A 27776-nucleotide genomic window follows, 5' to 3' on the forward strand; every position below is an offset into this window, starting at 1 on the left:
AAAAATAAGCAGTGAAAAAGATTACAGTACATTCTAAAATGTATAAATCGATACAATTAATCTTAATATCAAAGATTGTCGATTGATTTTTTCATAATTTTGCAACTCCCTGTAAATGGAACAATAAAAAGAAATCATTGTGTCATAATATGAAACAGATGTGTTTCTCATATTGACCTCTATTTCTTCCTTTGCTCCTGGTGCAGTCTTAGTTATTGTGGTATTAAATCCTAAATACATTTTAATTGAACCAAATTCTTCCAAAACTCCTTTTTAACCCATACAATCATACAAATCACTGATTTTAGTAAAGGAAACATTTAATCAGTTTGCAGAAACTACAAAATGAAATAATATAACGACATCGTTTCCTTAATATGGATTATGCCTTCGTTCAATTATTTGGTCTGGGCAAGGGTGGACAAGATGGATACAGAAGCAAAATTTTCAGAGTGGTGGGGGTGGCTTAACGGGTATAGAAAATATCATGGTTTGGGAAGGGGGGATGATTTGAGATGGTGGTGAACAGCTGTCTTGAATATCAAGAGGGAAGACTTGAGATTGAAGTGTGTGGATGTTGGTTCCACCGGCAAGAAAAAAAAAGGACCAATCAGTGGAGGTGAGCAGTGGTCCTGGATTTTGGCAGATTCACTCGGAGGGGGATACTGGTGGACCATATGCATCCTGCAGATACCTGGGAGGACAAACCATGGAAAGGGCAGAGGGTGCGAGACCAGAAAAGAGGTGGAAGAAATCAGAGAGACCACCGACCCGTCAGTGATGGCGAAGTGATAGGCCAATAGACTCAGCTTCGTCACAAGCGATTCCAATGATTTTTAAAGTCTGTTTCCACAGCGTCAAGCTGAACATAGTGTGAGGCAGGGGCTCCAGTCCAGAGGGGAAAGCAGTATTCTATCCAGCTGTGGATGAAAGCCCTGTAGGTAGATAGTTCAGGTGTGCCAAGGAAGGCCTTTGCATGATGGAGGATGCACTCTTCCCTCTTGGGTTTCAAGCAAGTGGTGCCTGTCGATGCAATTTCTCCGAAATTTGCATAATGGGTTTGAGGGTGATAAAACAATAGTAAATGTTGTCAATTAAAACTTGATATTAAAATAAACGTATTAAATCTGAAATGGAAAATGTACTTAAATATGGTATGATTCTATGTGCTTGAACATGTATCTATTTTAAATTTTAATTAACATAATCATACCTTTCCTTTGTATGGAAAGATCGCGCTAACTTTTAAAAATGTGATGAGCAGGCCGACTTTTCAAGTAAGCCGAATTCAGTAAGAAAGAATTGAATTGCCTATTATTTAAAAAAAAAAATATATATATATATATATTACTTACCAAGGGATTTTATGACATGATAGATATAAGGTACCAGCAAGCTGGATAGAGGAATATTATTACAACTCAACTAAGAATGTTGGTCTTAGGAAATGTCCAGATGTATTCAATAAACCCTGCTTGTTTTATATTCCCTAGTCTGCTAAATAAGCGAGCTGAACTTTTCCCCTTCCATACCATAAATTGTATGTGATCCATCTTTGTACCCAAAGGATTTCAGTGTTGACGTCATTCGGTGCCGGGAGAGATTATACACATCTGGTCTTGAAATATATGCTACAATCCTTCAAAATTAAGCTGATTGCTGCACAAAAGCTGGAAAATGCTTTCTACGTGAAATACATAGACCTGACAAATTGTGGCACCAGCATTTAAAATGATAGAGCTTTGTCTCACTGAACACGATACAAGAAATTAAAATTCTCCATGTATTTCAGAGATCTGGAACAAGTCTGTATTCCAATCACTCCTAAGCGCATATGTATGTGTTTGTATGTTGAATAAATGTTTTAAATGCATAGGAAGACTTAGGAATTTCTTCTACATGCCCCACCATCTCTCCTCATTCCCCATCCCTTCCCACTATATTATATACCACCTTTAAGCAGACCTCACTCAACTCTCTTACATGCAGGCTACTGATTGATTGATTGATTCAGATTCAGATCTATCTATCTCTATCTCTATCTCTATCTCTATCTCTATCTCTATCTCTATCTCTATCTCTATCTCTATCTCTATCTCTATCTCTATCTCTATCTCTATCTCTATCTCTATCTCTATCTCTATCTCTATCTCTATCTCTATCTCTCTATCTCTATCTCTATCTCTATCTCTATCTCTATCTCTATCTCTATCTCTATCTCTATCTCTATCTCTCTCTCAACACTGGCACCACTGTTAGTACTTTACCATTTTAGCATGAGTCTCACTCTTCCATAAGCTAGATATTGTGTACAAAAAGATTCCATGAGATAATCACCGAACTTACAACCATTACAGTGGCCTGGAAAAGTATTCACTCCCCACCAATAATGCCACATTCAGATGAATTACAAATTATGCAGAACCAATTTTTCCAAATGAACTTTTTTATTCATAACTGAAGAGATCAAGCAAAACACTTTTATAGCTGATGGAGTTTACATGTCAGGAATACCTGGAAAAAAACATGTACAAATCAAAATTCACTGGTTGAAGAAGCATTCAGCACCTTCAGTCAGTACTTGGTGGAAGTAACTTTAAAGCCACTGTCACACCTTGACGATTTAGCCAGCGTATGCCGATTTATGAAAAATTTGTCTAAAACGCTGGCACACGTCGAATACGTTATGGGTACGTTTTGTATACGTTAAGAGCACACTGAAAAACACTGCCATACGTCATAGTACGCTGGCTTTAAACGTTGTACTTTGGGTTGTCCTCAAATTTTTGCATGCTTAAAATTTTACGACGTATGCCGGCATATGACTCACACATTCCGCTACGCTGGCCTAAGTTTTAAGCACGCTATGCGATCGTTGACACACGTTGACACACGTTACTTGTAAGTTACTCACAAGTCGATACACGTCGAGGTAATGTTTAGCGTACCCGAAACTTATTTCTAACCTATGAGTAACGTTTTGTAAGCACGCTACACGAACGTTGTTCACACTTCACAACACATTACTTCAAAGTTCCTCATACATCGAAACATGTCAAAGTAATGTTGAGGGTACCCGTGACTTATTTATAATCTATGAGTAACGTGCTTCGGAATTATCTGTAAAGTATGTCCTACGCACAAATACGCATGTAGACGTATTTGACGTCTTCAGGACGACCACAGAACTTACTGAACGCGTTTCTAACTTGCAGATACCGTATAATGGCGTATTAGCATCGATTAGGGGAATTGGCATATAAAAAGGGGCTTCGCAGGAGGAACCCATCTTTTTTTTTAGACTTCGTAGTGAGTACATGTCCATGTCATTCTGAGAGATGGAGGATACGGCAACGCTGAGACGACAATACCTACCTGTCCTCGAACATCAACATGACCTCATCGAGTTGACACTGCACCAGTTGCGTGCCAATAGAGCCGGGAGAAGAAGACGTGAACGGAGGAGAAGGAACAGAGTCAGACCATGGATCGGGAGGCGACGCCATTACGGCATATATGACCAGCTCATGGTGGAACTCCGGAACGAGGACCATGCATCCTCCATCAACTTCCTGCGAATGCCCCCAGCGATGTTCGACGAGTTGCTAGCCAGAGTGGGTCCAAGGATAACCGAGCAGTACACCTTCTCCAGGGATCCGCTTGAGCCTGGCATGAGGCTGGCACTGAGCCTGCTGCTGTTGGTGCCGTGACTGCAGTGCTGTGGAAGCGATTTAACTCGTTCAATGAAAACGATTTCAATTGCCGAGCACCAGCGTCCAAAAACAATAGGCGAGTGACAGGCATTTATTAAAAGTGAAGTTGCAGCCTATGAATAGAAAACCTCACGTAATCGTCGACGATACGCCGCCACGCTATGCATACGTTAGACTATCGTTGGGCATAGGTTGTGGACGCCTAAAACACGCTAATCAATCGTTGGTATAACTTATCTATAAGTTATTGAAGCGTTCTGTGTTCATGACTAGTACATTATGCATTTGTCCAAGTCGTTTTGAATACTTTAAAAACTGAAATAACAAAATAGTTGATCGTGGGAATGAGAAAAAAAAATTAGCCGAAAAGAACATCGGACAATGGTGCAAAGTAGTCTCCTATTCGTGGATGCAACGAGGATCCATCATCACCCACACCCTCCCCATCACGCTCACCTACTACTACTGTCATGGACTTACTACTGCTACTACTACTACCACGCTCACCTAATACTACGACTACTGATACTACTGACATTGACATCTACTCAACATGGAGTCTGGAACACTGACGGGTTCCTCTTGTGAAGCCCATTTGTATATACCAATTCCGCTAAACGCTGCCAATACGCCGTTATACGGTAGATGTAAGTTAGAAACACGTTCAGTAAGTTCTGTTGTCGTCCGGAAGACGTCAGTCAAATTCATCTACATACGACAATGTGCGTTTGAGATACGTTACACATAGATTCAAAGCACGTTACTCATAGGTTCAAAGCACGTTACTCATAGGTTAAAAATTAAGTTTCAGGTATGCTAAACATTACCTCGACGCGTTTCGACTTATGAGTAACTTACAAGTAATGTGTGTCCGACGTGTGTCAACGATCGCGGAGCGTGCCGAGAACTTATGCCAGCGTATGCGGAACTTCTGAGCCATACATTGAGTAAGTCGTAAAATTTTCAGCATGCTTGAAATTTCACGACGTACTAGACGTACCGCGGAATATGACAGCGTACTTCATTGTTTTTCAGCGTGCTCCTAACGCATACACAACTTACCCATTCCGTATTCGACGTGTGCCAGCGTTTTAGACATATTTTTCATAGGTCGGTATACGCTGGTTAAATCGTCAAGGTGTGACTGCGATGTTGACACTTCCAATTTTCAGGCGGTTATGATTTAAATCGGCGTGCGGCAGGTTTTTAACAGGCTACGCCACGAGTTCGTCGGCGATACGTGCAGCGCGCTATGTCCAAGTTAAACTATCGTTGGGCATAGGTTGTGAACGCCGACAACAGGCTAAGCATTCGTTGGTATAAGTTATCGAGAAGACAACGAAATGTTCTGTGCCCGTTACTAATAAGTTATGCATACGACCAACACGTTATGAATACGACCAAAACTTAAAAAAAAAAAAACTCAAAACTTCAGCGTACACCAACGTTTTACATACATTTTTATACATTGCCATTGCTGGCTAAAACGTCAAGGTGTGACAGCGCCTTAACAGCAATGACTGATACGAGTCTTTTCGGGTAGGTCTCCACCAGCTTTGCACAGTGAGTTGGTGAAATATTTGCTCAGTATTCTCGTGGAAATTGCTCTAGTTCTGCCAAGTTTGATGGAGATCGCCGATGGACTGCAATCTTCAAATCTTGCCATAAATGTTGAATTGGGTTCAAGTCAGGACTTTGACTGGGCCACTCAAGAACATTTATTTACTTCTGATTCAGCCACTCCAGTGTGGCTTCAGCTTTGTGATTCAGATCATTGTCCTGTTGAAATGTGAAGCTCCTACCCAGTTTCAGATTCATGGCCGACTCTAGCAGGTTTTCATCAAGGATTCTCCTGTACTTTACACCATCCATTGTTCCTTCTATCCTGACAATCTTGCCAGCCCCTGCTGATGAAAAGCATCCCCATAACATGATGCTGCCACCACCATGCTTGACAGTATGCATGGTGTTGACTGGGTGATGTACAGTGTTGGGATTGTGCAAGACGTAATGCTTTGGATTTAGACCAAAAAGTTAAATTTTTGTCTCATATGACCGCAAAACTTTTCTCCACATGCCTGCAGTCTCACCAAGATGCTTTTTCACAAACTCCATTATGAGCTTTTAGATGCGTCTTTTTCAGCAATGACTTCTTTCTTGTCACCTTTCCATGGAGGCCAGATTTGTGCAGGGAATGGGATTTTGTTAACTGATGAACAATGACCCCCCCCCCCCCATCTCAGACAAACAGCCTTGCAGATCTCTCAAAGTCATTGTTGGATTTCAGTGACATCCTGAATCAGTTTCCTGCTTGCCCGGCTGCCAAGTTTGGATGCGTGACCTGGTCTGGGCGGTACGATACATCTTCCACTTCTTCATGATGGAATTCACCATACTCAAAGGGAAAATGAGTGACTGAAATATAACATTCTCCTCAACAGAGCTTCTCTACCACTTTATGTCTGACTTGTTTGGAAAGCTCCTTAATCTTCATGTTTGCCTCGTTGGTTGACCAAGTAAGTTGCACCTTCAAATGCCTTCGATAAGTGGGGGAGCTTAACTTTGAAGTTGAACCACTGATTACATGCAGGTGAAACCTGTTACACTTATTTTGTAACCTTTCAAACAAATAATTTGCTCCTGAAGTGATTTTGGGTTAATTTGGCACAGCGGTTGAATACCTATGCAACTGAGAATCATCTGATTTTCCTATTACTCTAGCTTATTCACATTTTATCTGCATTTTTTGAGTTTTATCACTTTGTTTGTGAAGACATTATATATTTAGTTTGATTTGAAAGCATCATGACATAAGCAGAGGTGGTATCAAAAGGTGAAAACTTTGAAAGGCGGTGATAACTTTGGAGGGCAGTGTAAACTTTTGCAGGCCACTGTAATTACCACTGTATGAAATTATCATATTTTCTTCCAATTGGCCAAATTAATTCCAAAAGGTAAGAGTTGACTGAAGAAGCTAGTTTTTTGTTTTTTTTTAAGTACACACAAGAAAGTGGTGGAGTAGGTGGTAAATTAAAAGGAAGAAAAGGTGGGAGTTTAGTTTAAAAAAAAAAAAGTGGGGTTGGGGGGGGGTCATTAATGGGAAAGTAATGGAGGGGACGATAATATTTCAGAGGAGATAAAAGTAAGGGAGGGGAGATAACGGGTGAGTACGAGTACACGGGGGGGGGGGGGGGTGGAAGGAGCAAATACAAACTGGGTTTCGAGAAATCTGTTCAGACCAGCAGTGAAGGCCAGCTCAAATGCAACTCCCTCCACCGGTGTTGGCCCGGCTCACCTCCACCTGTTTTCTCCTGTGTGTGCTTCTCGCTCCTAAACCCTTTGGTCCACAATTGTGGTTTAGATCAAACTTCACAGCTCTGTCAATTCCAGGCAACTGCAACTAACCCAGATACTGTGTCTTACAGAAACTTATATGTAAAATATGCAACTTATATGTGAGCTTATATGTAAAAAAAAAATAGACAATATTACATGCAAAATATATCGCCCCAAACAAATTATTTCGTCCACCACCAAAGGTGGCCGAAGATTGTTTTCACCCCTGTCTGTCTTTGAGCAGGATCTACTATAAATGGAGTGAGAGTGTGTGTGTGTGTGTGTGTGTGTGTGTGTGTGTGTGTGTGTGTGTGTGTGTGTGTGTGTGTGTGTGTGTGTGTGTGTGTGTGTGTGTGTGTGTGTGTGTGTGTGTGTGTGTGTGTGTGTGTGTGTGTGTGTGTGTGTGTGTGTGTGTGTGTGTGTGGTGGCATACTTTTTGTCCATTAACTACGTAGTCTATTCATTAATTACACATTATTGTAATGTACCTTTTGACCGTTTCGACTGCTGAGAACACTTCATACTTTGAAGACCCTTTAAGACCCTAAATACCCCAAAGGCCTCAAGACCCAAAATATCCCCAACATCCAGAAGACCCAGAAAACCACAAAGACCCCCAAGATCCAGAAGACCAAAAAGACCCCCCAAGATCCTGAAGACCAGGAGAACCTAAAAGACCCCAATGACCCCCAAGATCCCAAAGACCACTATGATCCCCAAGATCCTGAAGACCAGGAAGACCCCCAGGATCCCAAAGACCCAAAAGTCCCCAAGGACCCAAAAGTCTTAAAATGTCCCCGAGAACTCAAAAGTCTCCAAGGACCAAAAAAGACCCTTTTGACCCACAACTTGACCATACCACAAAAAAGACCATGAGAATTCCCATGTTTTAAACATACGTCATGTTAAGGTATATAAGGCAGCTTAATACGTCCTCCTACCAAGGCATGGCATTCATTCTGATTATAAAATATATAACAAAAACAATGATAACATTGCAAACAAATATTAATTAACACTAATAATATTTACAACAATGATAAGAAAATTAGTATCATATGGCAATAATAATAACAAAACATATAATGCCCATGCTGGCCCCGAGCACCTCTGGGCTTGGTGAAAGGCAAGCTCATGCTCAAGCAGTACAGCAGGCGGGTATGCAACAAAGCTGCGAAGACCAATGAAAATTTGGTCCATCGGACCAACAGGCCCACTAGTATCTCAAAAAGTTAAGGACGGATTCGGATGGAACTTGGTGGACAGGTTGGGTGTGTGACAAGGACAAATTGATTAGATTTTGGTGAAGATCCGGATCTGGATTGGAGAATTTTAGAAATTTTCAAGTGATTCTTCACTAGAGAGATACGGCCAAAAACGATATACATTTCGCTTGATATTTCAAAAAGTTGTGGATAGATTATGCCAAAAATTGGTGTTGAGTTGGGTAGGTGACGAGAACAAGCCGATTCGATTTTGGTTAAAGTTAGGATGTTACTACTACCAATGCTTCAATTCATACATTATCAACACATAACATTACCAAATTGTTCAAATCACCTACACACACACCTACCTTAACGAGCTGAGGTGTCGTGAGACGTACAGCTGCCATAAAGCACAGGCGCTGATTTCCAGATGCAATGAATGCCCGTGGCAGGGTGCTATCAAAGCCATTACAGGATCCTCCTGATGCTGCAAGGAGGTCATGGTATATCAATAATCTCCCATCAGAAAGAAAAAAAAAAACCTTTCAAGATGGTGTCTTACCCTCCCCCATATCCACTCAAGAGAATAACCACCAACATAAATCACTGAGTATTACATACAAAATGTAATGGTGGATTATGCAATACGTTTGATCCATTGACAGTTTAAAAAAAAAAAATTCATAATTTTTGTTACCACCTGACTTATCTCTGTATTTAGCTTTTCTGCAACTTTTCTGCAACCCATTATAGCCCAAAGTTATGAGTTTGTTTTACCATCGTCATATGTTCTAAAGTGTCCAACGAACTTCACAAACTCGTACGTCGGGGGTTCTTTGGGGTTTAGAGAGCCACGGAGCAGATGACATGAAAACGCCAAGTGGTTTTCCTCTGAGAAGTAGAGATATTTGAGAACAGGTTAGTTAAGGGTCAAACTTCCAAAATGGCTTTAACATTTGTGGCTGTGTTCCTTAGAGTAGAAAAAATAATTACCCAGGCTCTCACCATTGAGGTAATCAGGCACATCTTGACTGGCTGGTAATGTGTGTGATGATAGCAGTTTGTAAATGGCTGCATGTTCTTGATCAGGGAGGAAGTTCAGCAAATTTTGATCAACCAGGTCTGCCTGCACATATCAGCACAGCAGTCAACTGTGTGGAAATAAGGGGGAGGACAGGGTTTAAGGGAGAAGGCTGGCAGAGGGAAGTGGTGGGGCTAAAGAGATGCAGCCTTCATCATTTATAAATTATGGTACAATTCACTACAATCCTCTTTGCCTGAAGCGAGGTGACGAGGCAAATCTTCTCTTCTTTTTATTCTCCTCCTCCTTCTTCCTCTTCTTCTTCTTCTTCTTCTTCTTCCTCCGTATGCAGCACATGACTTGGATCAATTTGCCTTGGAATCCATTTTGGAATCTATTTTCGAATGTATTCCCACAACTAAAGCTGTTCTTCAACAATGGCTGTCACCTTGGAAATATTCTCACAAATAAGTCGTTCCTTGGAAGTCATCAGTTCCAAATTGTGCACTATGATGTTTATCTGCATTGTTATGATGGCTCTCCTCCAAGGGATGGTGAAGCTGCATCTTTTCATGCATCCCTGGAAGAAGTACGCAAAATCTAAGGCTCTGATCATACTTACTGTATTATCACAAGGCTAAATGCAGGGAGTGATTCTCTTGTGTTCTCAAAGGACTGGTCACCTTATAGTACTGTAAAATGTCAAATCTGGTCTTGCCCTATCTACGCTTTCACAGGCCTTTATCCATCATTAACCCGACAATGTTGTGATGAAGCAACATTGGTGATTAAGCAAACAAGCCTGGTGTTGGCTTAATGGTTAAGGGGGCTGGCTTAACATTTTAAGGTTTTGAGGTCAAGCCCCTGTCATGTCATTGAATTAACACCAGGTGGGTTGACAGAGCCTGTCATCATTTCGAGGTCAGCAAAATGAGTACCAGCTGATTGGTAACAGGTGTCATTGCTTCAGTGGCACAGCAGTGCCCCCAGATAAAAATGATGTAGCCAAGCAGCTACATGCTGCATATTGTTGCAGTTCTGCGAAACCGGCACTCCCCCAAGGCAATGGCACCAACCATATAGTGGTCTTGAAATAGTTATTTCATTCGTATTCATTTAGTTCACCCTTTAAGCCTGGTGTTGGCTTAGTGGTTAGGGTGGCAGCTTGGGATCCTAGGGTCCTGAGTTCAAGCCTCGTTGGCCGCTGAATTAATATACACCAGGAGGTTGACTCAGCCCGTCATCCTTCCGAGGTCGGCAAAATGAGTACCAGTGTACTGGTAAGGGGGACACTGCATCAGCGGCATAGCCGCGTCCCAACCGATGATGCAACCAGCAGCCACAGGCTGCACCCAATAGAGAGAGTTCGCCCTTTCATCATGTCTAGTGGGGATATGGGACAAGATACGTTGTGTAGGGCTTTTAGTTAGGTTTTTAATTACCCTCGCCGAAGGAGAGGGTATTGCATTTGAATCCGTTTGTTTGTTTGTTTGTTTGCCGCGCTTAACTTTTGTGTTTTTCTCCGCAACCGCTTGTCGGATTGAGACGAAATTTTCACCATTGGGGCAACTATGAATGTAGAATGTTTAAATGATAATTATGGCATCATAGGTCATGTGGTGCAACAGCTATGTAGGAAAAACCAAAAAACTTTGGACCTCTGTCTGTGAAACTGCACCAAGGAAAAAATTGAAACTTGGCACATAGCAAGTACTCCTCATGGGGAATGAGTGATTTTTTATGACGTCATAGGTCCACCTTCATTATGACATCAACATTGCATAAGTAGAATGCTACATCCTACGGGTATGAACTTTTTGAGGGTCATCTAGGGATAAAATGGTACATAATTTTTTTTGATGATGTCATCGGTCATGCGATTCGGCAGCCACATTTTTTTTTTTAACCTTAAAAAAATCTTCTCTGAAATGGCTGAACAGATCGAGGTGAAACTTCACACGTATGACCGCCTATCCATGAGGAAGAAAAAGTTCACACATGTGATGTCATAGGTTGCATGGTTTGGCAGCCATATTGGATATACCCTCAAACCTTTTTTTTTTTTTTACTTCTTCTCCAGAACGGCTGAACAGATCGAGGGGAAACGTCACACAAATGTTCCCCAAGGCATGGGTGTACAAGTTTAAGGAATAATTGATAGGTCACATGGTTTGGCAGCCATATTGGATTTAAGAGAAATATTAAATGAAATAAAAGAACAATCAGAGATTGCACACCCTCATCAGGACTTGTTTTGGGCGTATTTTGTGTGGTGTTTGTGTACAGGTGTGTTACGTAATTAATAAGAAACATAATTAACTGCTGGCAGTGATGACCGGGTACCAAGACGTCCGTTTTGATGCAACTCCGCTTAGATTGGACACCTGACCCTGACCCTTGATGGCTTCAATAATTTTTCAACTGAATTCAGAATGGGATTAAAATTAATTCAATTCAAATCAAATGGAAGACCAAATAGGTAGTCCTACATTGGAGTCATCAGGGGGAACCCAAACAAGCAAAAAACAAAGATCAAGTCATCAGGAGGAACCTGGATAGGATTTGCATTTCATCTGCTACTCCTCTACCCTCAAACCCATCCAGGCACAGCCAAGTGAATTTGTGAGCCATGCCTGCTCTTAACTATTACTTTCATGGACCCCATTAAATTTAACTTATTTAAGGTCAGTCTCACAAGTTTTTCTTATTCACACCCCTCTATCCTGAGCACCCTTACTTTGCACCCCCATTTCTCTCATTTCATTCTCCACCACTCCCACCTCAATTTTGGTCTACCCTTTGCCTTCTTGCAAACCACATCCATGATCAAGTTACTGGTCTTATGATATCCACCTCTTCCCTCCTGACCATGTACCCCAACACAGACGTACCTCTCATGACTTCATTATTGAGTATAAAAACTCAAAATCTTAACATGAAGAGTGTACATTTTCATTTCAACTTTTTTAATTTTTCCTACAAATTTGTTTGCTTCCAAAACTTTGACCTGTAATTTACATATTGTTCCTCAAAGAAAAGAAAGCCTTGTTTTGGAGCTCTCACAAGTTTAGACTTACTAGCAATTACTTGAAGGGTGATTGCATCATCCCCCCCCCCCCCAAACAGTGACTTACGCATGCAATTCTGACAACTTCTCAACCCCCTCCCCCACTGAAAGTTCTCCCCCCCCCAACTCTATCCGATCTTTGCCCTCCCCCCACCCCTTCTCACCACCCTTGTGCTCATTAAAGCAAACGGGAATTCACATGTTGGAACAGTGGAATATTTAACGCCTTCCACTCCCCCATCATGTGATCAATGACTTCACAGAAACCCGTCATGCTCACCTGTCCAACTCACAATTTGAAGAGAAAATAGTCAGTTATTTGGGTAGTGTGTAAGCAACAGAATGCTGCCTCAATCGCTGAGGTCTATCTTCACAAGCTTTTGGATGTTTTACACTGAAGGGAAAACTTATAGGAGGGGGCATAGCAATTGTGAATTTGACAGCTTTGAAGATGTCTTTGAGTTTGCATAACAATAAGCACCAAAATGGCAGCCATAGTAAAGAAAATGTGGGTGGAGTCAGGTGAAATGTCCAACCAATGGGTGGAACCCAGATGCAGGCATGCATGCATGCATGGCTCCTTTTGTAGTATAGAGTTGTTGATAGATCGGCCGGAAGTTCATTTAGGATTTCATTACATTCCAGATAAGTCACAGCAAAACACATCAGCGGAGTTCCCTTCCTTACCGGCAGCTGTTGCAGCAAAGGCGTGACACTCTCAGATACATAAATAATGTTCCCATCAGTAGTGAGGGCCATGAGAAAGCCATCCAAGGCCTGCAAAACACACCCTGTTAGCTATAAATGTCAATTAAACTACATATTTCACAATATTCTTTGAAATGCACAATTCGTGGATCCTTAATCAAAGATATATCTTTGAGCAGAATATCTTTCTAAGTATCGTGAAAAAGCCAGTGACACGAACAACTGCAAGAAGAAATACCCAAGGAGAAACATGGCAAAAAGAAACTTTAGTGCAGGAGAAATAGGTTACAAGTATCGTATATGTTGCATTGTACCTCCAGCATCAGCTGGCTGAACTCTCGACTGCTCAGAAAAGCCGGGCGCCAATCCTGCTGCTCTTCGTTTGTCTCAGTCTGTGCTGAAAGTTCTGCAAGTAAGAAAACACAATTGCCTTTGACTATTTTCCTTTAAATAAATCACATGATGTTCTGTCCGACGATGCAGTTATAAGCCAAGAGTTCAAGTTGTTGCTTATTTGCTCTTCATAGCCAAGGATGGCTGTTCACACGTGGCATGTGAACACCTGGATGTGTAAATTTGTGTATATTGTTTGAGATGCAGCTCACACTTCAGATAGAAATTAATGTGACCTGGTTTTGAGGGATATACAATAAGACTTGACCACTTGTTACCTACAGTTTAACAAGAAAGTTTGTATTTGGCCAGGGCACGAGTGATAACTCGCCTATTGTTTGTAAAAGATACTGTGTGATCTTTAAGGTTCACCAGCTAATGGTAGGAAATGAGACACCCAGCTTAACATCCATCCGAGGAACAGCATTCTTTATGACGCAAAGTCCTGCTGCGAAACACCAATCACAAAGTTTATAGTTGGTCCGAGAATAGAACCAAGACTAAGTGGTTCAAAGGTAGAAATGCTTCCTCAATACAATCTTGTCAGGACATAATGAGCAGTGCAAGCCTTTCATAATATGAATTATAACACCACCCATCCTGTTCATTTGCTTCTTTGAAAAAAACAACCCGAATCAATTTTGGCAATAAAAAGGTGTGAAAAAGACCACATTTGATTGGATAAAATAGTAGAACTTCCCGAATTCTTCTGAGCTGCTTTGTAATCCGAATAATTATTTGGATATTCCTGACAGGATGGTGCAGAAGCGCACTTTGAACTGTCTGACCTGGTTTTGATTCCTGACCCAACTATAAATTGTTGTATCATTGTTTACATCATAGGGAGGGCATTGTATCACAATGTACACTTGGGACATGTCTGGTTGCTAGGTGGTGAAGGTTAAAGAATCCAAAGTGTCTTTTGACAAAGAATCGGTGAGTTATTGCAGGCACCCTGGCCATAATTCCAAATTCCTGCCCGAGCCGATAGGAGGCACTGCATCAGTGGATTGGTCAGATTTCTCTGAAAAGATGCGATCTGCAGAACAAACTCATACTGACTCCTAGTGTATTATTCTTACTAACGAGAGAGAGAGAGAATGCAAAGAAATTTAATATCAAAGAAGAGAAGGAAAAATAAATAAATAAATAAATCTTCTTCTTCTTCTTTCGGCTGCTCCCATTAGGGGTCGCCACAGCGGATCATCCGTGTGATCCGCATAGTGATTTGGCACATGTTTTACGCCTGATGCCCTTCCTGACGCAACCCTGGTCGCCTAAATAAATAAATAAAAGAATAAAAAATTACCTGGAAGTCTGTGGGAGATAATTATACAAAGGTAAATGGCATAAAGTGAATGGATAACACGGTGAGAAAAATAAAACCATCAAAATTGAAAGGCCACTAAATATTAGAAAGGAGATGGAAAAAAAATAAACAAGACAAGGAGGACCTAAAGGCAAAAGGAGAGTGGTATTATTTAAAAAAAAGAAATTTTGAAAGATAGACGAGAACACTGTGGCATGAAAGAGAACAGATGATGGATAGCGATAATAAAACTGAAAGGAAGAGTAATGTGAGAAGCAAAGTGATAATGAAACAGGCCTCCTCACCTTTGTGCATCTGCAGGATGTCAATGGTGTGCTGTAGCACTGCAGACTTGTCAAGCTTACGTGAAGAACCAGGAAGCATAGAGCAGAGTTCCTTAATGAGTACATTGAATTGATCCCTTCGCTTCTTCTCAGACTTGTTACGGGATGCACTGAGAGTCAGTGAAGCAAACACGTTTTAACTCAATTATCTCGCTTAATGTTGTCCCTCCACAAACCTCGATTATGTAAACAAAAACAAAAATACATTCCGATGTCTGTCAACAAATGTAATATTGGTACTTTACAGTACATAAACAGTGTTATCATCGTATCTTAAAAGATGACATTGGAGACAGATAAGGGGAGATTGCGAATGTGTGCTTTACCGTTTGGCTCTGTCCCTTTCCTCTTCCTCCATCAGTCCATCCCCCACACTTTCCTCTCTGTTACATATACACATCAGAAACAGATTACATAATCACTGTGTGCATTCTTCAATGCAGAATAAGATAAACCAAGTGCCACTGCAATCATTATATGTATCAAGCGTTGGGAATCATCTATTCTAACCATGAGGCTGAGGCTCAATATCTCGGAGTTGCTCAAGATAGATTGATGTTATTGCCTTCAAAGATATACATGTATCATTGCAATGGTAACCATGAACCCATATGCCAACAAAAATCACTTGCCGTAAGGTCCCTGACAAACAGGGAATGCTTGCCATACATCCATACAGCCACTGTTTAGGCATCCATGACAGTTAACAAAATGTTAAACTGTTCCAGGGCAGTGATATATTAAAGTTAAAATGCAACTTCTAGTTTAACTGTAGTCTGTGAAAGATGCAGAACTGCAAACTGCTAGAATCAGGGTCAACTGTTACACTGCTAACTACTGTATCAGTCAACTTGCACTGGCTTGAAAAGCCCTATTTTAGCATTAAAATGCAAACCAAACCTCCTCCCCCTTCCCCTTTTGGAAGGAAATTAATATACATACATATATAATAGGCAAAAAAAAAGTTTCTAAAGCTGGTGTAAGGTGACTGGAACTGTGAGTAGCAATGGAGCAGCTGACACTGCATTGAGCAGTGGATACCTCTATGGCTTTGCAGCTCTGTGGTTTTTGGGGGGGTTATTTTTGTCATTTACAGACAATTTGCAGAGTTAGGAAGTCAGAAACATTTAACATTTACAGACGGTGGACAGTGTTGTGTTACAGTTGGAAAATCATTGCAATACAGGGGTTTCTGTGTATTTTATATATAAAAAAAAGATCAAAAGAATCAATCATTCTATTGCCTGCATCGTTGCGTTGCCCGAGTGGAAAATACACTTCCCAGAGATGCTGACGAGGAAGGGGGATGGAGACACTCAGCTGGGAAAGGGTTGTTTGGACCCACCAACTTAGAACAGTCAGAAGAAGAGGCTCAGAGACATGGAATTAAATTTTTATTGCAAACGGAATGTAGGTTTTTTGGAAAGCTATTTCGCCACAGCATTTTATCAACTCAATAAGGCACGCCTTATTTCATCATCTATTAAAAGCATGTAAAATGATGGTTATACTGCACTGTTATATCCTGACATTCATGGAGGATATGTTCCTGGAAAATGCCACGAATTTCGACACTGCAAATGTCACGCATTGTTTCAATGGAAAAAAGGGTGAATATGTTGCAAGCCAGTTCCTGATTCATTGGGGACAAAAATTTATGTTTAAAATCTTTTCGACCATGAATGCACAAGATTACAGTTTCATAAAAAAAGGTTAACAAACGTTAAAAAAATAAAAATAAAAAATAAACACCAGGGACCGTTTCCAATGTTTATTGAAGGAATGCTATTGCAGTTTATTAAAAGTGCTTAACCAACCATACCATAAAAGTAAAAAATGAAATAAAAATTATTTACACAAGCACACTCAACTTTTCAAATGATGATGAGGATGAATTAAAATCCAATGAACTGCTCTGATGACCACACTGGTTAGAAAAATTATATATATATATATATATATATATATATATATATATATATATATATATATATATATATATATATATATATATATATATATATAGTTACAGTGGTGGAAATTCACAGAACACCATTCAGGTTCCCCAGAGATCAGTTATTTCAATAAGTAAGTGTTTCAGGTTAGGAATCCCCACCGATGTGTAAAGGGATTTATTCGTGTGCTGGGCTGTGAATCTGAGTTAGCCGTTATTCTTTTCTATCATTTATTTTAAACAAACAACATCTCCTTAACAACTCTACAACCACGCCATCCCCACCACAGTGCCATCAACATCGCGACACCATCACGCCCGCCTGAGCGACAGAGGCAAAATGCCGTGATACGAACTCGCGGCGCGACAGGAAGAACCACATTCCAGCCTCTGTGCAATCAGCCGTCCAAACGGCCGATTTGCATAAGTGGATCAAAACGGGCTTTGCCGTGGAAAAAGCTGGCCAATCGGAACGGCCGTGTGCAAGTCAGCCTTGAAGACGGCTGATTTGCATAAGTGGATCAAAACAACCTCTGCCTTGAAGGGAACTGGCCAATCAGAGGTGAAAGGGGTGGAGCCAGCCTGGGGTGAAGGTTCAAAGGTGAAAGGGGGAAGGCACCGATTTCGGGTGGCGAAGCCTACAGCAGCTTCTCCCCTCGGGGCTATAAAAAGGCGCAATGGGACGCCGACAGAAGCAGTTGGTGGTAAAACTGGCGAGCGGAGGTGGTTGTTCGTTGTTGTTCACGGGTCGTTCACCGGTGGAGCTTGGATTCGTCAGAGCTAGCGGTAGCATTGGAGCGTGGGGGTCCGGGCAGACGGCCGTGATACGGTCAGGCGATGCTGAGGAGTGAACGGGGTCTAAAGGAGCATCAACTCTGAAAGAGCAAGAGACCCGTTCACTCCTCCGAAGCATCACCGGCCAGGCTCGCCAGAAAGGGGCCGCGACGAAGCCGGGCCACCAAGGCCGTTCAGGCAGCCGTTCAAGCTGCTCGTCAAGCCGCCCAAGCGACTGGCGCGTTCGCGACGCACCAGACCGAACAGAGACACCAAGGGTCGCCGATCCGAAGACCATCGAGTCGCCACCAGGAGCGGCCAGGTAACCTGCCCGGCCTCTTGGAGCACCTCGGTCAACCAAGCCTCCGAGTTTGAAATAAAGGCTGGTAAGCCCTATTCTTTTCCTTGGTTTTGGATGAAAGTCTGTGGCACCTTGTCTTCCTCAGGAGAAATTAATAAGTGCATGATTGTGTACATGATTGAATAGGCATCGGCTGTAGGCTTTGCTCGTGTCTTGTCCCCTATCCCCATTCATTGACTACATGCCTACTGGAAATAAATGCCCCATTGTTTGAATGTCAACCTTCTCGTTTGTGTCATTTTCCCTGCATTGACTGCCACGGCACGTATCGGGAATTAACTGGCTTTTAAAGCCGATAAAAGTAAATCTGATCCGACGGGACTTGGCGATATCAAACCGCACGGCTTCGCATATGGAACGAGCACGCAAGCGGCTCGTTTTCGTACAAGTCCCGTCGAGGTATAAACTCTCGGTATTTCTGTTCGTGCGAATAATTAGGTAAATCGACAATTCGGCGATCGACCCTGTAGCGTGTGGACAGAGTATTGCCTGGTTTATGATGAGTTAAGGCATCCGTGGCTGGATTTCGGGGTTGGTCCGGAAAGTCACGACTAGATTGTCGCCTTCGGTGGGCGCGCGACCGCGATTGGGCTGAAGCGGCCATCCGCACGCCTAACGCGGCGGAAACCCACAACAATATTATAAAATAAATATATATATATATATATATATATATATATATATATATATATATATATATATATATATATATATATATATATATATATATATATATATATATATATATATATATATATATATATATATATATATATATATATATATATATATATACATATACATACATACATACCTGGTGTTGGCGCAGTGGTTAGGGCAGCGGCTTGGGATCCAAGAGGTCCTGAGTTCAAGCCCCGTTGGGCCACTGAATTAATACACCAGGGGGTTGACTCAGCCTGTCATCCTTCCGAGGTCGGCGAAATGAGTACCAGTATACTGGGCCAGTGTATACCCCGGTTAAAATAGGTGTACCATATCCCTGTGTCGTAAGAAGCGACCAGGGTTGCGTCAGGAAGGGCATCCGGCGTAAAACGTGTGCCAAAATCACTATGCGGATCATACGGATAATCCGCTGTGGCGACCCCTAACGGGAGCAGTCGAAGGAGGAAGAAGAATATATATATATATATATATATATATATATATATATATATATATATATATATATATATATATATATATATATATATATATACATATATATACACATATATACTGGCTGAGCAACACAGTTCTGAGCAACTGGCTGAGCAACACAATTCTTTCACATATACAAGTGCCACTCTCTTTTCCCCACTGCTTCCGGTGCACTCGCTGCCAATCACAGGAGCAGCGAGGGCCTACTCACGAGAGGGTCTTCCCCTGTGGGGGGACACATCCATGTCCGCTATTAAACACCACAGGAGGCATAGTAATATAATTAGAAATGAACAGGATAGAACCAACATCATAAATATATGTGGAAAAATTACAGACCCAGATCAGGAATAAAACCAGATCCTCTGGCAAACCATACCAGTGCTCTGCCATCTGAGCTATCTGGGCAACCCACTGGCTGAACAACGCAATTCTTCAACATTAACAAGTGCCACTCTTCTTTTCCCCCCACTGCTTCCGGGGCACTCTCTGCCGATCCCAACATCTGTAATTATCCTATCCCAAAAATTATCCTATGTAGGATGTACCTATTCACTGATATAAATGTTTAGTATTTTCTAGGTGGGTGAGAAAGCTGAAATTTTGCATACTCATATAACTCAAAGCCAATATCTCAGGAAAAAATTCAAAACCATCGGAAAATGTCCATAAGTAAAAAATATCTGTCAATAAAAGTATGTCGGTGCAGCCTTGCTCTGCTTATGGCGGGTCACACAATGTACAGTGTCGTTTACGGACGATATACAGTGAATTTTAGGTGGGAAACATTTGGTGTTTACAGACGGTATACAATGACAAACAAGTGTTACAATGTACATTTTAAAGCAATGCATGTGTACACACACAGTCAAACCTCTTTGTCAAAGATCCTGGTTACGACAAACATTCAGAGCATGTTTTCGTCAATGCATAATTTCCCTGTATTCGCGATCAACAAAGCTGGTAATTAACCCGGAAATAAAGAAATATCTATTTGTCCTAGCAAAATGAGTGCAGATACAAGGCCATACGTCTGAAAATCTGGTTTTGTGGTCTTTTACAAATTGAATTTATGCTTCCCAGAATATTGCGATGGCACCAATTGATATACTGTAGGTCCTCGTTTAATGTTTTAGTTACAGTCGGTTCTTGAAAAGTGTGACCTTTTTACCAAAACGACTGTAAGCTGTCTGGAAGGACAGGATCTTACAGAGATGGGCAGGATCTTACAGGGAATGAGGAAGATCATTGATCAGGATTAGTATCAAGATTGGGCCCAAGACACTGCTTTTGGGAACTCCAGCCTTGACAGGAAGAGATGAGAGGATCCCATTAAGAGCTGTAGAAGAAAATAATTATGTTTATGTATAATTATTAGCTCACCTGGACTTTCATCTGGTGAGCTCATGTGATCGAGTAGTGTCCGTTGGTGAGTGAGTGAGTGAGTCAGTCAGTCCAGAACCACTTCAGTCATTATTGCTGGAACCAGACACATTATTTTGATGATTCTTAGCCACAAGCTTCATATCTGATGCCTTACAAAGGTTTATTGACCGCATTGAAATCTGCGCTCATTAAGGGGGTCCATTGGGGGAGGGGGGTTATCGTCCCCCCCCCAAAAAAGGTATTTGCTCTCTTCTCTGAAACTACAGACCCAATTTCGATGAAACTTGATCACAACCTTCATCACCCATGATGTACCAAAATTTATTCATGGCATTAAAAAAAACATCAGGGTCTACGGGGGTCTGAGTGACTGTTGCTTCTGATCCAGGTGAGTTTCACGTGCGTTCCTATTTTGATGTATGCATGGAGGATGGACCCCAAATTCTGCTTGCAATTTGCAAGCATGCCACATTGGTATATATACTGTGCAAAAGTTTGGGTTATTTTCACTTTTGTTGGTGCTATTCCCCATTACACATTTGTGGGAAGTTAGAAGTGTGCAATATTGTATTGGTACATAATAATTCACATTTCTGTGAAAGTCAATTTAATATCATAGTTTACTTCAAATACATAAAATATATCAGGAAATTGACAGTTTTACTTTTGCTATGCATATTAAATTATTATGCGCTCGTAACATCCATTCTGTATTCCTGGTGTTGGCTTAATAGTGAGTGTGGTGGACTTGGGTTCCTAAGGTCCTGAGTTAAAATTCTGCTTGAATGTTTAATAAATACGAGGTGTGGTTGACTCAGCCTGTCATCCTTCCAAGGTCCACAAAATGAGTACCAGTCCAGTATTGTGCGCAATAGCCCAAGAGACTGTTTTGGCAGCACTGATGCTCTGTCCAGAGTATGCTCCCAATGGATGGATGGATGGATGGATGGATGGATGGATGGAACATCCATTTACCTCAAAGAAAATATGCAAGAAACAGTTTGTGGATTTTTGTACAGTAAATAATAATAAATTATTTGAAGTAATCAACACCAGTTGCATTATTGCGAATTACAAGAAAACAAAATAATTGCAATTTAGTGTATATGTGACATTAGTTTTCATCAGCTTGTTCACTTGCTTGAAACTCGATGAGTGGGTTCAAAATGGCACGAAGGAATCAACTTTCAGCAGAACAATTTGTAAAGATTCAAACTCTGTGAGAAGAAGGACACACAATGAAGAACATAGCAGAAAATCTGCAGATGTCCTTCAATAGTGAGGTACTCTTTGCAAAGCCTGAAAGAAAATGGGACAGTACAAGACAAGAAATGGGCAGGAAGACCCAGAAGAACCTCCCCAAGGGAAGACAAGTACTTTAATTTGCTCAGCTTACGCAACAGAAGAAAATCAAGTCAGCAGCTGAAATATGAAATGAGAGCAGGCTTGAATCTTAACATGTCATCTAGCACTGTAGGCAGAAGGCTGATTGCAGCAGGTCTCCATGGCAGAGTTGCAGCTAAGAGACCACAGAATAAGGTGAAAAGACTGATATTTGCAAGGTGATACTAAGATTTGGCTCATGAACAATGGAATCAGCAATCTAGTGTGATAATTGGCCTTACTAGAGGGTTTGATGTGTCCTTCCAGACAGCTGGAAGACATGCCGAGTTATGGTGGTGGTGGATCACCGCGCAGTCAGCTGGGTCTCTGGCCGACTGGGTGGTCGAGGACCTCTCTGAGAATCGAGAGAGTTTGTACTGCTTGTGGATGAACTCAGGTTGAGTTTGAAACAGGAAAGTGCTTACCTTGTGTAGCTTTTCATGGTTGCTTTATGCAGCTTTCTTCAGCTCGAAGAGCATGAGAGGAGTCGATTTATTTTTAAACCCAGCCATCTGGTTAGGTGAGAGATGATTGGTTATTCCCTACAATTATTTGCTATACATAGGATTATTATGTATGTTAGGGTTATTCCCTAACAGGTGACAGATGTGATATCTAGACAGTGCCTTCAGAAATGTCTACATCCACTTTCAAAAATTTCATATTTTGTTGCCTTATAGCATGGAATTAAATCAGACTTTTTCTTACTTTATTTACACATCGTAACCCACAACTTCCAAGTGAAAAACAAATTCTACAAATCTCAGAAAATTAAGTAAAATTACAAAACTATAATATCTTGGTTGGATAAGTGTCCACCCCCCTGAGTTAATACTTGGTGGAAGCACATTTGACAACAATTACAGCTGTGAGTTTGTTGGGTGGTTATAGAAAGAGCTACATATTCAACGTGTCTGTGGTCAGAGAGTGATATAAAATACAAAGTAAAAACAGAACCAAAAACACCATGATCAAAATGAACGTGGATATATCTGCCTGCACCAATGCCCACATGAAATGGGTCTGTGACCTTCCTCAACCAAAGGAGGCCCTCAGACATTATATAGCAAAATACCTCCAAGTCAGCCAATCAGCTCATCATCATCACACCATTTGAAAGCCTTTATCCCTGAGCAGGGGTTAGCTTTTTGCGGGCTCCAATCATGGTACCCTTTCTTGTGGCAATGTTTTTACGGCCGGATGCCCTTCCTGACGCCAACCCTTTAGTCGCCTTCGACCCTGCAGGGATAATTACCAGAAAACTGGTACTCATTTTGCAGACCTTCGGAAGGATGACAGGCTGAGTCAACCCCGCTGATGCTAACTCAGCGGCCAGTGGGGCTCAAACTCAGGACCCCAAGGATCCCAAGCCACCACCTTAACCACTGAGCCACACCAGGCTCTCGCCAATGAGCTCATTAAATGTCAGATAATCAATGCTGCACTTACATCACCACAGCTTCTCAAAAAAATCAAGTTGATTCACATTCCTCATCTCCCTCCCCCGTTTCACTCCCTTCCTTTCCCAAACTTGACCAATAAGTACATTTACTTCTCACCATCTGGACCTCCCTCCCTCTTCCATAGAAGCCATAACTTGTTTAAAAAAAAAAAATTTGAATCAACAAGTTCAGGGACATATTAAATTAAAGTAAGATGTGATGTAACACCAATTCTAGACTTGACAACAACAAAAGCAAAATTTGAAGATAAACAAATAACTCGGATAAATAAATAACAACAACAAATAGAAAACAAATAACATCTGTGCAAGGAATAGTGAAGAATCTCACCTCAAACCTCGATACAAAAAGTGCTATCAGTTGTCAAAAAGAGGAAAAAAAAAGAAAGAAAAGGGAGCCGCAAAGTAGATGATGTGTGCAGTTAGGGCCCTGGATTTGGGAAATTTAACAAGGTCAGGTCAGGTCAGGTATGGAAGCATGCGCCGGAGCAGCACGTCGCTGCGTCCACTTTCCGTCGGTACTTTAAGAGCCTCCATCTGGCCATCCCCCGGGCAGATGCCTGGCCCATCCCCACGTCCTTGAGATGCTGATCAACCTGCTGCAACCACGAGGCACGTGGTAGACCCATTGATCTCCTCCACTCACGAGGCTCCTTCGCCGAGATAATCTGGTGAGCAGAATCAGCATCAGGAAAACAAGCCACATGTCCATACAGCCACAGCTGACGCTCACGGACTATGCAGGTAACAAATCTCATTTGAGTGCCTCTCAGCAACCGCTTGTTTGACACAAAGTCCAACCTGCGATAGCCAAGGATTCTCCGAAGAGACATGGCACAAAATAAATTAAGTTTCCGTCTCAGATCCCTGGTCAGAGTCCAAGTCTCACATCCATAGAGAGACTGGAAGCACCAAGGACCTGAAGATTTGGACTTTCGTCCTCTTGCACAGGTACCGGCAGTGCCACCCCCTATGATCCAGTGAATCCATGACTCCCCGTGCCGACCCAGACGTCTGTTGACCTCTGGCTCACAGACAGCAGAGACATGAATATCACTACCAAGGTAAGTGAATCTCTCCATGACCTCAACATCCTCACCACAAACAGACACAGACAGGACAGCAGCATTCAAGATGTCATTGAAAGCCTGGATCTTAGTTTTGACCAAGGACACCCATAATCCCAGTGGCTCAGACTCCTCATTCAGCACACCAAGGGCCCCCAAAAGGATGTCTACAGTCTCCGCAAAGATGACTGCATCATATTTGAAATCAAGGTCAGAGATCTTGACATTCCCAAACGAAGCACCGCAGCTTGATCTCTCCGACATGCTCCCTTGAATCCAATCCATACAAGTGCTAAAAAGTGTTGGGGGCCAGTACACACCCCTGACGAACTACAGTAATAACTGGAAATAAGTCAGAGATGGTATCACCACATCTCACAGCACTCTCAGTTACAGAGTTTAGTTCAGACATCAGATTGATCAGTTTTGGTGGCACCCCACGTAGACCAAGAATCCTTCACAGGGTATCCCGATTGCCTGAATCAAACACTTTACAGAGATCAACATAGGCTGCAAGCAGCCCCTGCCGAAACGATCTGCATTTGGTGAGGACCCGAAGAGCAAGGATGCGGTCAAATCTTTGACCTCTTTGGCGTAAAGCCTGACTGCTCTGAATGCTGGTGCTCACACAGATGGTGATGAACCCCATCAAGAATTATCCGAGGAAAGAGCTTGCCCGGCACTGAGAGCAGCATCACCCCAAGGTAGTTGTTGCAGTCTTGGCGATCACCCTTCCCTTTCCAGAGAGGGACGACAAGGTCTCTCTTCCAGTCAGTTGGGATGATGCCTGTGTTACAAGCAGAGCACAGAACTGCATGCAATGACATGAGTGCAGCATTTCCACCAGCCTGAGAAGTTCAGCATGGATGCCACAGATCCCTGGAACTTTACCCCATTTCAACTGATTCACCGCAGCCTGTGTTTCCACAAACGAAGGTGGACCACAGTTGCTTTGAGGGTCAGCAGTAGGGATTGTAACACCCCTGACACCCAACATCCAACAGCTGATGGATCACCCTGGTACAGCCACACAAATTAAATGGCCAAGCTGGCCTTCACTTCAGACTCCTCTGTCAAGAGCCTACCACTCTCTGCTCCAAATACAGTACACCAAGGGATGGGCTTGGATTAACACAATGCACGAATTCCCCTGGAGCAGGATGAGAATCACTTTACCACAGCTGATGAAGACCACAGCTGAATCACCCTCACAGATTTCTTGCACATAGGCCTCCTTGTCCACCCTTCGTGTACGTACAGTTTTACGCCTCAGCTCCCTGAACAGCTCAAATCTGCCATTCAGCCTGGCAGAGCGACAGAGCGAAATGGTATCCAGTGTCCCTTGAGAGTCAATCATTTTCTTTTCCCGATGGTGAGTTCATACACCAGCAACATCAACGATGGTGGTCTTGAAGGCACTCCACAACTCTTCAGGATCCCCAAAAGCACCCAGACCCCCCAAAGTTCCACTCAGCCTGCTCGCAAACTCCTCGGCTACCCTCTCATCCTTGAGCTTGCCAACATCTAGCCTAAGCTGGGATGGTACCATTCTCCTTGATTTAAGCTGCAACTTCAGAGTTGCTAAAATAAGCCTGTGGTCAGTATTGAGGAACTGAACAATCCGGTCGACCCAGCAGTTCTGCATAATCCTCCAGCAACCATCAATGAACAGTTGGTCAATCTCCTTTGCCACACTGCCAGCGTTGGAATACCAAGTCCAGCAATGAGCCTCTAGGCGCTGAAATCATAAACCAGCCACCCAAAGTCCATGACTTCTTGCAAAGTCCATGATTCTTGTTTATAGTTCCATGCTCATGGGGACTAACACATGTCTCATAGCCATCCCTATCAGTTCCAGTCAATGCATTGAAATTCCCCAAGACAATAAGAGGATCTCACCTGGGGCACTGATCAACCACAGAATTGAGCGCGGCATAGAATGCGTCGTTCATGGTGAGATCACTCGCCTCAGTCAGAGCATATACAGAGACAATGAAAACGATACCCAAGGAGTGATGAATCCTTCGTCTCATAATACGCTTGTTGAATGGTGTTCCTTCAATTATCATTGAAGTCAGCTTATTTGACGCAGCGACAGCAACTCCTTGGGCATGGTAACCATCTGAGCGATCAGTCCAATAGTAGGTGCAACCACTCACCATGATCTCACCACAATCTGGTCTCCGAACCTCAGAGAGTGCTACAATACCAAAGTCCAAATACTGGAGCTCAAATGATAGCAGAGACAGGTAGTCATCCTTTATTAGGGATAGGAAATCCCAGGCACCCACCCGAAGGGACCGCCTCAGGTTAACCCAAGGAGACCGCCATCTGGTGGATGACACCTCAGCACCACCCCGACACACACTACCGCAATCTGACCCGGGAAGCTTACTCCGTGGTTTCCCTCCTATCAACATATGTTGGGGGTCCTAACGGCTTTTCCCCAATCCCGTCATCCGGCGAGCTGTCCTGTAAACGGCAGCAACACATGAGGTACTCCCACGGAGTGGGTTTTCAGATTTTTAAAAATGCTTTTGGAATGTTTTGTGGGACGAAGGGTTTTACAGTGGCCGGAGTGCAAATCCCGCCAACAACCTCCTTCGGAAAAGTAACCCAACTGCAGGAGGACATCCTCAGGTACAATTCGGCACGAGATATAGATAGCCATTGGCTCACAAGGAGCTCCTCCGCCCCTTGACAGGTTTTGTTCTTCATACTGCTGGGTGTCCATATCATACACCCTCCTCACCAATAAACTTGGTGGGGGAGACAGTTTAATCACCAACAACCTGACCATGGAACAAGTTAGTTCAGGTTTACATGATACCTGTAGCAAGTCAAAGATCTAATCTGACCTGACCTGACACCTGACCAAACTCAAAGGTGGTTATTATAAGTATGTGTACTTTCTGGAATTGATGGCGAGGGTTGGAGGACTGATAGAGCAGATGGAGCAATATTGGAGAAGAGACAGTAAATAACAGAGAGACCACTGACCTGCTTGCAAAGTGAATGCAACAGACCTTGCATTTGAATCTCGTCATGCATGTGGAGCCCAAATAATGTTGAGAATTTCAGATTTCACAGAATCCAGGAAAGACAGATGTGATGCTGGAGCACCCACCCATT

At 42.4% G+C, this 27776-nt stretch overlaps 1 protein-coding gene across 3 annotated transcripts in view; it reads right to left on the minus strand.

Annotated features, from left to right (window-relative positions):
• The window catches only part of LOC147024706 (neuronal PAS domain-containing protein 2-like), a 189973-nt gene that overhangs the window by 93043 nt on the left and 69154 nt on the right, over nucleotides 1-27776 (minus strand). For all 3 annotated transcript variants that reach the window (XM_085884878.1, XM_085884877.1, XM_085884880.1), the window contains exons 2-8: nucleotides 15426-15482; nucleotides 15061-15209; nucleotides 13368-13459; nucleotides 13033-13122; nucleotides 9263-9383; nucleotides 9035-9148; nucleotides 8626-8744 (exon numbers count right to left, since the gene is read on the minus strand). In XM_085884878.1, coding sequence (XP_085741004.1) covers nucleotides 8626-8744; nucleotides 9035-9148; nucleotides 9263-9383; nucleotides 13033-13122; nucleotides 13368-13459; nucleotides 15061-15209; nucleotides 15426-15482 — 742 coding nt within the window. The remainder of the gene's footprint in view (nucleotides 1-8625; nucleotides 8745-9034; nucleotides 9149-9262; nucleotides 9384-13032; nucleotides 13123-13367; nucleotides 13460-15060; nucleotides 15210-15425; nucleotides 15483-27776) is intronic.

Source organism: Eptatretus burgeri, chromosome 6 (genome assembly GCF_056783735.1).
Source record: "Eptatretus burgeri isolate ZD-2024b chromosome 6, Ebu_testis_v1, whole genome shotgun sequence".
Lineage (NCBI taxonomy): Eukaryota > Metazoa > Chordata > Myxini > Myxiniformes > Myxinidae > Eptatretus > Eptatretus burgeri.